Source organism: Abrus precatorius, unplaced genomic scaffold, assembly GCF_003935025.1.
Source record: "Abrus precatorius isolate BTA unplaced genomic scaffold, Abrus_2018 Scaffold5, whole genome shotgun sequence".
Taxonomy (NCBI): Eukaryota; Viridiplantae; Streptophyta; class Magnoliopsida; order Fabales; family Fabaceae; genus Abrus; species Abrus precatorius.
In genome coordinates this window covers 16155298-16173142 of record NW_020874395.1, presented here as the reverse complement: position 1 = coordinate 16173142, position 17845 = coordinate 16155298, and the positions used below count along the sequence as shown (strand labels likewise).

General features: G+C 31.6%; 2 protein-coding genes across 10 annotated transcripts; one reads left to right on the top strand and one right to left on the bottom strand.

Annotated features, from left to right (window-relative positions):
* The first annotated feature begins 106 nt into the window (after window positions 1-106).
* On the top strand, window positions 107-3247 carry LOC113867501 (probable lactoylglutathione lyase, chloroplastic). The gene is made up of 9 exons (XM_027502867.1): window positions 107-220; window positions 554-738; window positions 831-955; window positions 1082-1146; window positions 1339-1551; window positions 1642-1689; window positions 2598-2705; window positions 2913-3053; window positions 3163-3247. The coding sequence occupies exons 1-9, from the start codon at window positions 107-109 to the stop codon at window positions 3202-3204; spliced, it is 1041 nt and encodes a 346-aa protein (XP_027358668.1). The 3' UTR covers window positions 3205-3247.
* A 6930-nt stretch (window positions 3248-10177) lies between these two features.
* Window positions 10178-16190, bottom strand: LOC113867736 (casein kinase 1-like protein 3). 9 transcript variants are annotated; one of them, XR_003505193.1, is made up of 19 exons: window positions 15907-16087; window positions 15770-15810; window positions 15533-15602; window positions 15240-15388; window positions 14863-14958; window positions 14677-14747; window positions 14406-14467; window positions 14260-14323; window positions 14072-14156; window positions 13873-13999; window positions 13257-13339; window positions 13123-13180; window positions 12911-13026; window positions 12567-12761; window positions 12275-12471; window positions 11288-11380; window positions 10978-11193; window positions 10582-10715; window positions 10428-10485 (listed from the first exon to the last, which is right to left on the bottom strand). XR_003505193.1 is itself a non-coding variant. In XM_027503185.1 (15 exons), the coding sequence occupies exons 1-14, from the start codon at window positions 15980-15982 to the stop codon at window positions 12579-12581; spliced, it is 1281 nt and encodes a 426-aa protein (XP_027358986.1). In that variant the 5' UTR covers window positions 15983-16190; the 3' UTR covers window positions 12041-12471; window positions 12567-12578. The 9 variants fall into 9 exon arrangements, 1 of the variants encoding a protein (XP_027358986.1); XR_003505189.1 differs by having other exon boundaries at window positions 10434-10715; window positions 10894-11193; XR_003505191.1 differs by having other exon boundaries at window positions 10434-10715; window positions 11020-11193.
* Between the last annotated feature and the right edge of the window lie 1655 nt (window positions 16191-17845).

The window sequence follows — 17845 nt, the reverse complement described above, 5'->3', positions numbered from 1 at the left end:
CCTTTTGAGTACCATTTTGTGCCTTAAAAACCCTATAATCTTATTAGCTTTGAGCATTTGAGTTTGTTATTCTATTATTTTCCACGTTCCCTTCACTTTCTACGTTATGGCTTCTACAATTCGCCCCTCACTTTCTTCCTTCATGTTACCCTCTCTCCCTTCTTGCAACCCTTCTCAAAAGCTCTCTCTTTTGCATCTTGGTAGCGGTAAGCCAAACTCAGCTCTATCTTTCGTTGACCCTTTTGCAAATAGTCCTCAAAGTTGCTATCTTTTTCATCCACCCTTTTGATCAGTTCAAGTTTTTATACCCAATTTAAAATGTGTTTTGTTTTTGTTATTTTCATTATCAAATTGTGTTAGTTTGTGGGTTATGTTGCATTGGCCATTATATTGGCACATGTTTTCAGCATTGCTTGGGCCTTGGTGCTTTTATTGCATGTTGAGGTGTGTGTATAATTGCTATGAACTGAAACTGTTTTTGTTTAAATTTAGAAATTTTATTGTGTGTAACTTTATTATAAAATTGTTGTTGTCTAATGCAGGTGTTAGACAGTATAATTTTGGCTTGAAAGCATCAAGGTTGTTGAGACACGATGATGGTAACTGCATGGGAGTGATGGCATGTGGGAATCTGTCCCCAGCTGCTACACAGGAAAATGTACTAGATTGGGTCAAACATGACAAGAGAAGAATGCTTCATGTTGTGTATCGTGTTGGGGATTTGGACAAGTCCATAAAGTATGTCCAAGATTAAATTGGTTATAAACCTCTTATACTATATAGTTCTATATTGTGATCATTCTCATGAGAAAACATTGTTGTGATTTTAGATTTTATACAGAGTGCCTGGGAATGAAGTTGCTTAGAAGACGTGACATGCCAGAGCAGAGATATACCAATGTGTTTCTTGGATATGGACCTGAGGATGCACACTTTGTTATTGAACTGACATACAGTAAGAGTCTGACAAACTTTGCTGACATTCATGATGATTGCAGAACTTTGCATTTCATGTATCAGTTTTACATTCTTGGGCATTGGAAACACTTTGAATGTTGATTTTCCTTTAACAATGTGTCAGATTATGGGATTGACTACTATGACATTGGAACTGGATTTGGCCATTTCGGTCTTGCTATTGATGATGTAAGTTTGTCAGGCTTATGAATATCATTTAAAAGCATCTTTCCCCTCTCAAACTCTGTTATTTACTAGGGATTTTTTTTGGGTATGAATTATGGAGATTAAGTTCTTATTACTTGGGATTTCCACTTTATTGTTCTTTTTAACCTATGTATAATATGAAATTTCTCTGTCTTTTTTATAATTATTTACTAGATTACAAGAATAGTGGAACTTGTCAGACTTAAGGGTGGCAAAATTATTAGAGAGCCAGGTCCTGTCAAGGGAGGCAGCTCAATAATTGCATTTATTGAAGATCCTGATGGTTATAAATTTGAACTAATAGAAAAAGCTCCCTCTCCTGAGCCTTTGTGCCAAGTCATGCTTCGGGTGGGTGATCTTGATCGTTCAATTAAATTTTATGAGAAGGTGAGGTTCAATGCAATTTTTTGTTGATCTACAGTCTTCTTATGTCCTTTGCATATCATTAATTTGTTTTTGTGATTGTTTGATGTTTAGGCCTTCGGTATGGAGCTACTTCGAACAATAGATAATCCAGAATATAAGGTACCTTGGCATCCTGTATATCATATGTTTTGGAACTGAAATCTTTTTTTAACTAATGTGCGGATCCCCTTCTAATCAATCCTCTATGGTGCATGATCCCTTACCCAGGCTTGTATTACAAAATTAACATTGTTCTGTGAGTTTATATGTAATACATAAAAGTAGTTAGGTACCTTCTTATTATTGAATAACTTGTTTCAGAGAAAACTTATAAAATATTCTGTTTTCCCTTGGCTGTTGTTTCGTGAAATGTAAAAATATTTGGTTAAGCACTATACCGAACCATAACTTGTTTAGAATGGAAGACTGTTCTGCATATTTTTTCTACCAAATGACCCTTACAGAGCTATAGTTATCCAGGTGTCCATCTTTAATATTTTAAAAGGAAAAATCGAACATGGTACTGATTTTACACGGGGGATCTTATGCTTTGCTGTCTGATTATAATCCTTCCGTATTTAACGAGTATTAGATGGTATGAAACTGTCTGTGTACTCTATTTTCTTTAAAATTACTAAGGCTGATCATCAAACTGTCTGCCTATGAGTTTACAACTGTCTAGAAGCCACAGACATAAGTTGGCAAACATCTACTGGCAGACGCTCTTTGCATAAAGAATTTGGTTCTTCACAATATAATTGTGAATATGGAGCCCTATCATCCTGCTTTTAACTTATTCTCTCTTTTTTCTGCATATTTAACTGACTTATGCTTATATATTCTTCTGCTTTATGTTTCTTTTAAAATCATGTGTCATCTACTGTGCTTTAGGCCATCTTTACAATTCTTAGGTTCAATTGCTTTATTTGCCCAAATATTGTTCCCCTGACCTTATTTGATATATTGGGCATAGAATTAACTTTGCTTCACCTATGCTCTTTTAATGGTTTATCTTCTCTTTTTGGTAGTATGCCATAGCAATGATGGGTTATGGTCCTGAAGAAAAAAATACAGTTCTGGAGCTGACTTACAATTATGGTGTCACTGAATATGACAACGGAGATGCTTATGCTCAGGTAGACAGAATCCCATCTCCTTTGTTATTAATCATACCATTTGAATCTGTTGAACTGGTTTTCACTTCTGCAGTTTTGATATTAGATTTTGCTTTCTATATGAAGGAAAATGACTCAGTTTTTATAAAAATTTTATCGAAATGCTTGCTTGCTACCTTTTGTTTCTTTAATAATATGTTCTTACCTTCTGTTTCTCCCTCTTCACAGATTGCAATAGGTACAGATGACGTGTACAAAACTGCAGAAGCAATCAAACTAGCTGGAGGGAAGATTACTCGCGAAGCTGGACTAGTACCTGGTTTCAGGACAAAGATAGCATCATGTGTGGATCCTGATGGTTGGAAAACTGTATGGCTCTCTTCACTTTTTCAACATTATTCCCACTATGTTGTTTATTCATCATTTCTTATAATGATACATTTGTGAATAACTTGTTTTTCCTACCTCTAATGTGCAGGTTTTTGTAGATAACATTGACTTTTGTAGGGAGGTGGAGTAGCTTTTTGAGTCATCATGGCAATTTTGTTGGAATTCATATCAAAGCTCTGGCAATGAAATGGCATTCTTTGATGAAGCTGTTGAGTTAGGGAATGTATCATACTCAAAATTCAGATTTTTTTTGTTGATGATTGAATAATAACTATACAATAGACCCTTGCAGCAAATATCTTTAGCTTTATACAATTTCATTGATACAGTTTGATTTTGGCAATAACACGCAATTTTTTGTTGTCCACATTTCATGTCTCAGAATAGTATATGACACATAATTTCTTTGGCCTTTTCCCACCACAATATTGTATTAAGGTGTTACTAATTTTGTTTTTGTTTTTCCTTTGAAGGAAGTATGTGTGTATTGCTTAAATATATTATTATATAAACTAAAATGGTGAATGTTAACATATGTCTTATGATTTAATATTTGAAATAATTAACATTATTTAATAAGGTTACTAAATGATCCTAAATAATTCCCTTGATACAATTGTGAGTAGGACCAATGAAAAACAAACATGATTAAGAAATTTGACCCGTTAATTTCAAAGAAAATAAACCTGAATCTATTCTGTTATTTAAATCATTTGTATCTCATTCTTTCTAATGTTTTACGTCATTAGAGTTTAAAGTTAAGATGAGAAGTGCTTTTTTCTCTTTTTATTATTAAAAAATGCATTGGCCCCACTCTGTAGCCTCCTTGGTGGGTCTGAGCTTCTCCATTTTCCTAAATATTTCAAGTTTCAACTTTCAAGATCTAACCACTTTCATTGCACCACACTGATTAATTAATGATAATTAAACCGTTGATGCGTGTAAAATTGGTAGGCAACATAAATTTCAAAGATTCGTGAGTACTTTATTGCAGTTAAAACAAATTGACTCTGATTTTAGACAAATTTCATCTGCTATATTAAGGGTTTAAAGTTTTGAATTGTCGCTTTGAAGAGAATTTAACTTAATTACTAGTTTGACTCAAGGGTTAGTTAGTCTTATTGTTATGCTTATGGGAATACACAAATAAAAAAAAGAAATTGTCCCTTAATCTCTTATGTTTATTATTGACATGAGTGTTAACTTGTGACTTGTGAGATGTCCTTTCTCTCATACGAATTTCAAATGCATTAATAAAATCTTAAAATATTAGCAATATATCCCTTGTATTTGATACATTTTTAATACACTACTTTTTATTAAGTAAATTTTATATGGATTCATTGAATATGAAGTGTAGATTTTATATGAATTTTACCTAATAATAAAAAGTATGTTGAAAAAGTAGACCTATGGCATGTTTCTTTGGTAGAACAGTGTCTCAAGTAAATAATTTTAAGAAAGGAATATATATATTCAAAAAATTAAATTTGCTTGATGCAATTTGAAAATCCTAATGCATTTTTTCTATCCAAAATGATTAAATTGAAATTGTAGCACTAGAGATGAGATTTTGAAAAAATAAAATAAAAAAATCCTTTATCTCTAGTCACCTCCACACAGGTAGAAAGTCATAATTTCCTGCCTTTACCTACCCTAATTTCCTTTCTTGATATCTTATAAATTCCCTTTTTTTTGAAAAAAAAAATAAATTCCTTGAAAGTCTTTCTTTCTCCTTTCTATTTTTATCCGTTACATCTACAGTCACCAAAAAGCATTATTACTACCATCTTTTTCATTAGTACCATGATCAAGCTTCACATGACACCTAAATATTAAAAACCTTAACCTGATTTTATAGTTGTCAAATTCATTTGTCTAAATAATTACCCAAACATAATTTTACAAACAAGTGGAATTGAGTCACTGTAATTCAATTTCTTTGTATTTTAAATTCTTGAAATTAAAAAAATCTCCAATTCTCCTCCAACACTAAAACAAATGAAATGTTATTTTTTAAAGAGAAAAAGTACATATACAGTAGTGACACTGACACTAGTAGGAAAACCCTTCTGTGTTGAAACTTCAAAACCCTTAAACTATAGTCACATTAACAATAACACTCAATGAAGAAAGAAGGAATTGATGTGATGGAGAATACTGCAAAGGGTGAAGATGAATGCCGAAAGCAAGCAGAGCAGAACCACTAAAAGAGCAAGCATGTTTTTATTGAATTGACCCCTAGAATTGTTGCTATTCTATTGGATCAAATTTGATATTGTAGTTTTCTATCTTTTCTTTATAATATCAAGGTTTTATTTAACTTATATTCTTATGCATGAATTCACTTCCCTTTTATTCACTTTGCATTTTGCTTCATTTTTCATTAGTATAGAGTAGGTTGAAGGAAATTCCCATGAGTTTCTGAACTTACTTACACCTGCTATAAACTACACATTGGATGATTAGGTCTGTTTTAAATCATCTTCAATAAATACCTGAGTAAAGGAATAAGAAAAATTATTAAAAATTTAAGATACCATACAAGATTTTTAAATATATATATCTTACATAAATGTACAAAATATGATATGTGCATCGATAACTTCTCTTTAATACATAATTATATTGGTGGGTGGTGATCATAATTAAAAAAAAAAAAAAAAACTTGTGATCATAAAAGAAAAATTATAGTTACATACCTTTCCCTTACCCATATTAGAATGTACTCTTTTAATTTTTATTTTTTACACTTTACAATTTTATTTTGTTCATTTTTTATTGTCATTTTATAAAATTAATCAATTGTTAATATATTTTATTTTACAAATTTTACCTTTAAAAATTAATGTTGTTTGTTAAAGGATAATAAATGAGATAAATATAGACGAATAGTATAATAAAAAGGTTATTTTTTTTATAAAATCTAGAATATCAATTATTTTCTTAATTCATATACAAAATCTTAAATGTCAAACAAAAAAGAAAGAAAGAAGTATTCTTTTCCCAATCAACATAACACAAAATTACATATTTTTCCTAGGCCATGTCAAAATGTCTCAAAAAGTGTAATTAATCCTATTCAAAAGAAGCTTTGAGTTTGTATAATTTCATAATATTTACCATTGCTTGAAAGATTTAGAGGAAAAGAATAACTGTATTGAAATTTTATTTAATTTTAGTCTTATTCAAAATATTGGTACTGAATTTCAAATGTTTCAATAGACAATTTTTTTAAAAAAGAAAAATGTAAGAATTGGAGTTTATATGCTTCTTATAAACTTGTGTTTAGACGTATTGTATGCATATCAATCGGTATGAGATACGAATGCTATGTAAATTTTGAAATATTGATACTTCACAGGAAATTGATAAAAGCATTCCTGTTGCATTGTTTGTTTATTGCAAATTTATTAATATTGTTAACCCCTGATATTAAATTTATTGTAGATTGGATTTAGATTTTTTCTTACTAAACAAAGTTAAATGAAGTCACATGAATGATTCAACGTGTAGTAATTTTTCCATAAAGAAATCCAAATTTATTTTTCTTTATAGATTGATTGCTTATAGACAGCAAGCTAATGATGCGATGCAGCGACAGGTTCACAATAATGACTGCATTGTACATATCTAGGTGAAGAGAAACAACAAAGCAAATTGAGTTAAAGGGTGTTGAAAATGAAAATACTATATTCTTTTAGCCACATATTAAGTCAATACGATTCTCATATTTAACAAAGTGCAAAATTAACAGCGGTGAAGTAATGGGTGTGTTTTGTTTTTGTATGAAACACACCTCAACTTGAAATTTTATAGTGACTAAGGAGTTGACTTGATTTCTGGTAGGATTAGGTCTCTTTAGGGGATTTAGTGGTTCGTGTGAATGATAGGTAGCAATCATATTCAATCTAATCCGAAGTTATGTTTTACCTTCCTAGTTACTACTAGACATCATTTGGGGAGAAAAGGACTGGTTTGATTCCCATTCATGCCTCTGCTTTAGGCACTCATTATTCCTTTTGGTCATAGTCCATGCTTTATGATGTCCATTGTGATTTAATTTCAGCTTATGTAGATGGATTTTTGTCAGTGGCTTTTATGAGGCTTCTAGAAGTGAACATGTTTTTCTCGACAACCAATGTACTAATATATACAACAACAACAACAAAAATCACAACTTCTTAAGATAACCCAAATTCCTAATAATTTCCCTCAGGGTGGTATACATCTTGAAATTAAATGTGTATATTTTTACTACTTAAAATAATTAATCAATTAACACGCACACACAAAATCAATCATCTAACTCCGAGCTTTATCTATGAATGAATTCAATGGTTTGAGAATCTAGTTTCATCAATTATGTATGTACTCAATTGTGTCTACATGTGCATATGTGTTGAAGAGAAAGGAGAGTGTGGGGCTCATGGGACCTCATAAATGTTCATCAGGTATGTATGCAGTACCAAAAGAGAATATAACATATTTTGCAAAGCTACAGAAGTCAAACATAGGAAAACAGCAGTGTGCAAAGATGGGGCCATAATGACCCGATTTTTTTTTAAAGTATTGGCCTCACCCAAATTTCTAAAACCAGGGTCCGATTGAATTATGACCATAATTACCTTGTTTCCTTTCTTTGGTCCATAATTACTTTATTACTTTTACTCTCTAAGTTTCCTTCATTTGGCCAAACTTGATAGCGGTTGTCATTATGGCATATTTCAAGAGGAAGGCACTGATTTCCTTATATATATCAACACCCTTTTTGTTTCTCCTTCTCAGCATCAGCAATGGATGGAAGAGAAAGCTCAAAGATACAGCAGCAACTACAACCCTTTGGAGAACGTTACACTTCATCATATTTTTCCTACCCTTCCTTCACCTTCTTTACTCCAAATGATCACACCCATTCAAGCAAATTTTGTCCAATGCTTTCTACCATGGAATTCAATGAGCTAAACAATGCAAGGGTTGATGTTGACACAGGCAACTCCAATTCCTTTACACCAAGTGAAGATTCATGTGATGCCCCTAGGGGACATTCTTGTGCCAAGTCAGAGAGAGACTCGTCCAGTGAATTAGGTGGTGATGCATCAGATGAAGAAGGAGTGAATTTGGATGAGTCGCTGCTTGATGGAAAAACAAAGAAGAAAATTGAGATATTGGCTGCAATGGTTGGAGTTGAAACAACTGATCCAGCCATTGTGCTGAATGAAGTAGTGAGAGTTCTCAAGGTCTTGAAAAGGATAGATCAGTATTAGTTAAGTGCCTAAACAAATCTAAGAATTTTAGTTCTCCTGTGATGGCCTGTTGAAATGTGACTTCTGTCTGTAATTTCTCTATTCCTTCTGATGTCTTTGAAGCTAACACCTAAATTTGAGCTTGAGAAATTTTCAACTGGTTCTTTCAACTTTTTATTTTTAGTTTTGTTTAGATAAAATTTTGGATCTTCAAAGAAATCTCTATTTTTTTCAGTTGTCCCCCTTTTTAATTTTTTCAATCTATTTTTTAAAAGAATATTTTCATATGATTCTTTTATTAGTAATCTATTAATATGTTATTTGTTTTTATAGCATTCAAGTCGATTTATATAATTTGAGTCAAATATGACATGAACAAGATGTGTGGTTAAACATTTTTTATATTTTTTAATAAAATTTTAGATTTATAAATTTAAAAATTTTGATATTGAGATTTATATACGTGAAAAAAATCATAAAATAATCGGAGGACCAAAGTCTTATTTAAACTTTCAACTAGTTAACACAAAAATATTTTATCATAGGTGGGAGTTTGACAATTTAAAATCACAACTTCTTAAAAGGTTTTCACACGCAATGGCAGAAAAAAAAATATTTGGAAGGGGTTTTGGTGGTCATGATATCAATATAATCTTATTTGATATAATTAAATTAGAATAAAAATAAAAGAAAATGGACGTATAATTTTTTTTTAACTAAAATGACTTAACGTTTTTATTGACATACATATATAAGTAACATTACCATTTTGACTAATCCATTGATTGTCAGGCTATGCAGCATTACTCAATTTTAAGAAGTGTTAGTGTCTTAAAAGTGAACATGAAATAGAAAATTATTGGCAGGGCAGTTACTTTATACATATATATATAAAGTAAAGTATACCCTGTCTTCTGAAATACATCTATCACTTAGGATGTGTTAAATGTGACATAACAAACCTTAAATTTTGGGTGAATATACGAGTTCGTTAGAGTCCATATCCAGACTTGGGTGGAGGATTTAACTCCTCTTAAATAAAATGTGCAAATTGAGAAAATAAGAACTTATCAACTATTAAGTTAATTCTATTTATAAAATAAATTTAAAATCAACGGTACTCACTTTCTCACTTTAATATTTCACTACTTTAAAAGAGCTAAATTATTATATTGCTAACCCATCATAATAACTGGTATTTAGGTTTCATGTTCAGTTGCAGTATCCTTAACCAAATGATTTGTGAACTAGTCATTCACAATCTAACGGCCAACAAGTTTTATTTAATTTTTTCTTTTAGAATAAAAAATTAGGTATTGTCCCTGTTTCAATTCACGTCTAGGACATTATTCAAGGCCTCTTCATATTCCTCATCAACACTAAACGAAGTTAGTGCACTTTACAATGCACTTTTGTAGACTATATTTTATTTTTTTTCTGTGAACCAACGGAGGGTTAAACGAGAATTCAAACAAGCACTCTATCCACAGAATGTTCGAAGATATTTACAAAATAACTAGTAAGAAAAGATTGATGAAGAAAATATTGAACTTAAACAATACAAATAAACGAATAATTAATTCCTGTAATGCATAATTTCATTTAAACAATATTTTAAACATAAATGTTGTGTATAAATTAAAAAAGAACTCCTTTAAAAGAATTAATCCCACCATGTCATAAATATTTTTTATTCAAACAATTACTTTTTCATAAAAGACACTTATAATCTAAGTTTAAAAAAAAAAAAAAAAAACCTAAACTATACGAGGAAAATGCTTCGACTTTTCCCACCCAAAACATGCTAGTCTAACAAAAACGTTATCACGAAAGCTTCTATTAAAAAACGATGATATAAAAATTAACGACGCACTTGACTAGTTGGTGCCCTTTACAATCATGTGCTTTTCATGTTAAACGGCGCTCTCATGCTAGTATGCTACATCTGTGCCCCCATACTTAACAGAAAACCATTAAATCCACAAGCATTCATGCATTTAACAAATAGTAAATTTGTGATTGTTTGGACTCATTATACATCTGCCTGTGTCTTCACACTTTTCCCATATGTGATGAACACTGCACTCTCCTAATCAAATTAGTCAGGTGGACCTCATTGATGCGGTTTTCTTGTTTTCAAGCAAAATTTCCCATTTACTTCATTCCTTGGATAAGGATTGGAAACACCAACATTGTACCATAGATGGGAATTCAAAATCCTCATGTTTATGTTTTACATGGTTTTTGTTTGTCATTCATACCAAATAAGATATTGAATTTGGAATACTTGTCTCTAGGTATCTACTATGGTACTGCGAAAATGCTAGCTCACAAAATACCTCTAAAGATTGTTTGCGTTGCTTCTGTTCACTACATGCAGTCCATCTGACATTATCTGTAGCCAGACAAAAATGTAAAACATGATATACATATCAGTTGAAAAAACCAATGCTCATCTGAAGCAAGAACCATGAAATTAATTGGTAACCTTGCCAAACAAGGCACCAAATATGGAAGTTAGTCTTCATTCAGATCTTTTTTTTCATATATTTTCTTTCCTTTTAAAGACCTACCCATAATCAGCGGCAAACGCAAGTCATGTCCATCAACTGAAAAATAAATTATCTACTCTACAGAAATGTTGGTTAGAATCATACAAATCATAGATAGATCTTCGGAGATCTTTGCTAACCAACAACCATGTCAAAAGCAATTCTCATGTCAAGTTTGTCACAAAGCTGAAGTACTTCCAAAGTGCCATAGCAATCCAATCTGTATGAAGAGGTATGTTCCAGTTGATAATGACATTCTTATAAATACCAATTGTCAGTCATATTTCATCCTTCAAACAATATAGGTCGAAAAAAGAAATCCTGCAAAAGAGAAAGTGCGAACTGATAATTAAGCTGATCATTTGCAAATAGTTTTATCACATGAACGTCAAATATACAGCAAATTTATCCAAACCTTGAACTACATTGGAAATAAAACCAGATTGTTTTCATTCATTCCAAGAATGACACTACAAGTTAATCTGGCTGACCATCAAATTTGAGCTACCTACAAGTAAAAAAATGCTACTTAAGCATAAAAATTTTAAAAGTCAATATGTTGATAAAATCAAAAGTTAACCTAGAGCAGCAAATGTTTGATTGTTCCAAGGTAATTGTATAAAATTCAAAAATTGACACTAGCAGAACATCGAAGATTTTTCCTTAAATGACATTAAGATTTAGACCAAGATGGAAAAAACACAGATATCAATAATCAACTGACCTCAGCCTAGCATACCACCACACAATCATATGCCTGGAAGTATTAAATAAATGTAACCAACTAATATTGATGTTTATTAAGAAACCATTATTTCAGGAATCATCTTGCGAAACCTCTGCATCTCACTCAATACAATTATATTCTCTGCAAACATGATCACATTATCGTTAATAGGAATTGTAACTTACCATCATCAATGATCTGAAAGCGACAGAAGTAAAAACGCCAAATAATTAATAAAATATTTATGAGAAAACTCTTTCAGTTTAGCTTTCCCATGTTCAAAGAATTTTTATTTATGGAAGCTTCAAAACATGGGCAATAAAACTGCACGAGCACTGTACAGGCAGGGAAGATAGCATAACCAGGTGAAAATATATGACCAATAAAGTCAACAACTAAGATGAAATATATTTTAACAGAAACAACTGATAATTCACCTGCAATTCATAATATTGTCAATCAATTTAAACCAAACTCTGTCACCACATATCATATGGCACAATGATAATTATCATCAAGTAACAAAAAGGGAAAATGAAGCTACATTCACACATTAATTTTACATAAAAACATGGATACACAAGATTGCCGTGTGCCACATTTGAAATCTATCTACAGCATAGCAGCCAAGCCTGGGTAGTCTGTAATTTATACCAAACAATCGTTTGTAGTCACCTTAGGAAAAAAGCAACACAAGATGGCCTCAAAAGTTGAGCTATGAAATTTATCAACCTTGCAGCACATTTGCAGTCTCCATGTATCACTTGAAAATTCTGGACCAAAAATATAAATGTTGATGCAAGCAATACCCATGAATTTGCAGCTTCATGTATGTATGTAAACAAGGACATCTTCTTTGATCAGATTCAAAGCTGGAAATACAGTGTAATATAAACAGTCAATGATAGGAGTGGGGCATAGAACAATAACACCTGCTGCAACACATTCATTATGAATAGAAAACTACCATATTGAGCGTTCATTTGGCAGAAGATATGCGCTGCAGAGATGAAATCCAACTACTTGAAGGGCCGATTTTACTACTTCCTTGCCCATGTCCATGGTTGGCAGCTTCAGTGGACAAGGCAGGTTTCAAGGAGTTTCTTTTTGAGGCACCAGTTAAAGTGTACGAGGCAGAGGGTATATTTGCTTCACTAAAAATCTACGAGAAAATAAATAAATTAAATCATGTGTTAAACACTTAAGTCATAATTTTGAAATAAAATAGTGCACAACCAATGACTTATGACTTCGATGTCACAAAACAGTCATAACAAGAATTCATAAATATTTAATTAAAAGATGGCTTACATTCTTGTCAAGAGGATTTTCAGAACCCAAATTTTTACCCACTGGTGATTTAAACTGAATTTTAACACCAGAACCAGTAGCATTACTCGATTTAATGCGCTCTGCTGAGACATCCCCTGAATAAGCATTAATACCAATCAATTAGTAATCATGAACAAGACATACATTTATGCAAAACAACAAATGATATAACTAATTTGAGATGCACCAACCATGATGGTGGTCAACATCCATGGGCATTGCACGACTATTGCTTGCTCCAGGGACCGGCTGCAATATGACAAAAATTTGTATTGTAAGCATGGAAAGACTCAAACCCCTATATTTGTAAAGCAAATAAACTTACAGATATGTGAGGCTGAACTCTGTTCTTTTGTGCCTGTTGGTACTTTAAAATAGTCCAGTCAAATACATAATCGAATTCATAACCTGTCACAGTCACATACCAATAAGGGAAAAATAGAGCAGGGGCTTTACATACGTGTAGATATCAAAACAAAGATAAACATTGCTAACTACACCACAATTGAACATGAATTTTGCCCAGTGAAAGAGTGCGCGTCAATAAAAACCATACTTCAATATTTCTTCATCGTTTGATCTTTGAACATGGCTAGTGTTGTTTAGTGCACCACACTAAGTATGTATGTACAATATATAAATTTCAGAGTTATGTCAAGTCCTACTGTCCTACAATATTAGGAAATATTAGACTATTGTATAAACTATTTATCTTCTAAAGAAGCTGTCTAAGGAAGGCAAGTTACCCATTCACCCTTTTTCTTATCTAAGAAAAATCACTTCCTTACTTTTGACATGCTCTGTTACTAAACAAGACATCTTGTTGAATCCCAACTTTCAGTTATAACTTCCACATCCAAGTACTATTTTACAAGATATATAAATACAATTCTGCAAGTTATTCAATTCCATATTATTCAAGAAATTATCAAAATAATCACCTTTCCGAGAAAATAGGTCCCGAAATAGGCGCTTCAAGAATCCATAATCAGGTCGCTGATCAAAGGTTAGCGAGTGGCAGTAATGAAAGTACGAAGCAAACTCTACAGGGTGAGATTTGCATAACACCTATGGAAAATTACAAACAAATAAGAACAGTGATCAAAACCCATCACATAAGGTAAATGTCCAAACCCTTACCTCAATAGGAGTTGATACTTTCTTCTCACATATTTTATCATACTTCTGCTTCTTTGTTGCAGCCTTTAGGTTTTGCCAAGGAAGGCTAAACACAAATATTCAGTCATTTAAAAGTTAGCAGATTTCATTATATTGCTCTCAATAGATATATGCAGAAACAAAGCATCTAGAGAAGAATGATGTCATACCTTCCTCTGAGGAAGTACAGAAGCACATACCCTAGTGACTCCAAATCATCCCGACGACTTTGCTCTACAAATAAGATAGATAATGAACATGTAGAAAATAATTGTATTTTATTTGGTGTGAAGGGCTTAAATAACTTCTGACTTACCAATCCCAAGATGAGTGTTACAGCTAGCATAACGTGCAGTTCCTGTTAAGTTTTTATTCTCCCTGTGCAGTACAATTTGTAACTATAAATTTTGGCATATTTTCATGGGAATGAGAAGAGAAGAGAAGAATCACAGAAATCCTCACCAAAATTGAAAAACGGATTCAGTGAAAAATTAAAAGATGCAAACCTCACACCCAAAAGGGAAAAGGGGAAAGAGGGGAGGATGAACTGAGTCAATGGAATGCTATGTTAATAAGAAGGTAGAAACCTGTAAGGGATGTGGCGATTGGTTGTGGAGTCCCGATATCGTTTTGCAAGCCCAAAATCAATTATGTAAACCTGACAAGTACAAGCCAATTACACATATACAGCACGTTGATGTCAACAAATAGATGAAGGAATGACATGGCGAATCAACTGTAGATGAAGGGAAACTGCAACAAAGGGTAGTCACCTGGTTTGCCTTCCGACCAAGTCCCATGAGAAAGTTATCAGGTTTTATATCCCTATGTAGGAATCCTTTAGAATGCACATATTCTATTCTTGTCATCTGCACAAAATAAAAACAAAATGAAAAACTCAACATCAAATGCACGCTTCACTCACGTGGCATCACAACACATAACAAAATTTACAACACTGCGACACTGACAAATTTTCCAGCAAGACTAAATAACAGAGCAAGGCTAAGAAAGTGGGACTTAAAGAGCCAAGAGGGAAGGGGTTTTACTTTCTTCTGAGCTGGTTCCATTAAAAAAATTGCACGGGACAAGGTAAAATCCCAAATTTCCGAAATAATTATTATAATCACACTAAGCATTGGGTGGTTACCATTTGATCAGCCAACATCAATACGGTTTTGAGGGAGAACTTTCTTCCACAGTATACAAAAAGATCCTCAAGACTAGGCCCCAGCAAATCCATAACAAGCACATTATCCTCCCCATCTACACCACACCATTTTATGCTCGGAATGCCACCTGCATTAAAAAAAAATTCAAAATTTTCAAACCTCGCCAACTTCCTAACACCAACTCAATCCCTCACACACAATCCCAATAATCAATTACGAAAAATTAAAAGGAAAATTAGCAAAAGTTTTTAGAAAAAGAAAAACAGCATACTTCCTCCTTGAAGAATATTGTAAAGCTTGGCTTCATAAAGCAATTGCGGATGCTTCGTTTTACCGTTCTCCTGCAACACCACACCACCAAAAAAATCACAAATCAAATGGACAAAGAATATGAATCCGCAACAATCAAACATAATCCGCAAAGCAATAATGAAACAGACAAGTAAATGAAGCTGAAATTATACTAATTAATTTTCATTAAAAAGAGTAGGAGTAGGTAGCAGCATACGATCTTGACGGCGACGATCTCGAAGGTATCGATATGCGTGGCTGAGGAATCGAATTGAATCGCAATCAGAACACAACAATGAAAATTAAGAAAAATGGAGAGAGAGAGAGAGAGAGAGAGAGAAGAGAGAGAGAGACCGAGGTAGATTTCACCGAAGGATCCACTTCCGATCTTGCGACCTAGCTTGTACTTGGCGCCGATGATGCGCTCCATGGCTCTTCTACACCAAAACCCTATCAACTGCCACAACAATACAAATGCTTCGATCTCAGAGCAATAACACCCAAACCACTGGTTTTAGGAGAGAAGAGAACAAACAAATATGCACTCAGGGCTATTATTGTCCTTTCACTTCTTTCTCCATTTCTTAGCTCTTTCCTTTTCCCGTCTAGCTCCAGGCTCCGCCTACAAATGGATCCGTGTCCGGGTTCGTGGGTCGGTTCTCTCAACTTTACCCACCTCCACCGAGACAAAAAATAATAATAATAATTCAACGCTAATTAAACTATACTTTTGTGGATAATATCAACAGATTTATTAACATTATCTTTTAGTTTTAATTCTATGATTTTTAGATTGTATTTAGAAATACATGATTAAATATTAATAAGTAATATTTTTTATTAAAAATCATAGTATTTAATATTATTATATTAAATTATAAGTTTTTTATAAAAATAATAATTATATATAAATTTTTATTCCACATATATATCTATATGTTATAAAATTTATTGGTCTTAGAGAGTCATTTAACTGAATCGTAAAATTTTTTATAAAGTATTTAATATAGATATTTATTAGAATTTAAACTTGAAATGATGCATCTGTGAGTTTAATTCACGTGCTAGTGATATAAAATTAATTAATTTTAAGAATTTTAAAATAATAAATAATTTATTTAAATATATTTTTAATTCAGGGAAAAATGTAGACATAATTTTAGCAAAAAATTAAGAGTTGGAATTACGATGATATCAACTTCAATATGACTATTTATAACCAAAAAAAATATTATCAATATACTTTTTGTTTAAATATGTTATTTTATATATTTTAGTGATTAATTTTAAAAAAATTAAACTATTTATCCCATAAATTAATTATTTTTTAAATGTTGTTTTAACATTTTTAAACCATATCAATTAAAGATTGTGTCAGTAGAATTCTTTTTTATAAAATTCTCATGCTTTGTATTTATTTTTAATGAATATATTTTGATTAAAATTTTGCTAAGAAAAAAATCTAATGACAAAAATTAGTATACGGAATCAAAATAGAATTTTAACAGGTATCCTCTCGAAAAAAAAATATATAGATAACTTTTAATTTTATCATAATAATAAAAGTTAGTATAATGTAATTAATGACTTTCTATTTCGCAGTTTCGCTTACAATTTCTTTGCACCATGGAACCATCTTTGTTATCTTTTGTTTAAGAATTAATGTATCTGAATAATTGTTTAATTATTATTTACTAAAATTTTTTAAATGGTAATTTATGTTATAAATTTAACAATAAAATTTAGTAAAATAAACTAAAAAATAATTTATTTTGATAAAAAAAAATACTAAAATTTTATAAAAATAAGTTTAAAACACCCTTTTTTATATATAAATTATTGGTAAGCTCAAGGAATAAAACTCCAAATTTGTTAATTAGTTATAGAAATCAGAGGAAGCATTGCTTTTTGGCAGAGAGTATGTTATTTGTCTACTGCTACTTGTTCTAATTTTTGTAGAGATTCCTTTAATCATGACTCCAAAGCTTGGTTAGATTGTACACGTGATTTTTAAGATACTTGTTAGCATTTTTTTTTATCAGATTCAGGGCACATGAATTATAGTATTTTAAGATTGCACTTGACAGCGACTAATGCCCAGTTTGATCACTGCAGAATTTTTCCAACACACATTGAAAACCAAGTAGCAAGTGTTTGAATTGTTAAAAATCCTAAAATATAAATATGATGTAAAAATTATAATTAGTAGTGTTGAAATAATCATGAATTTAAATCTACTGTAACTTGTTTATGAAGCCTTATAAAATTATAATTACTGTAATTGTAATTAGTA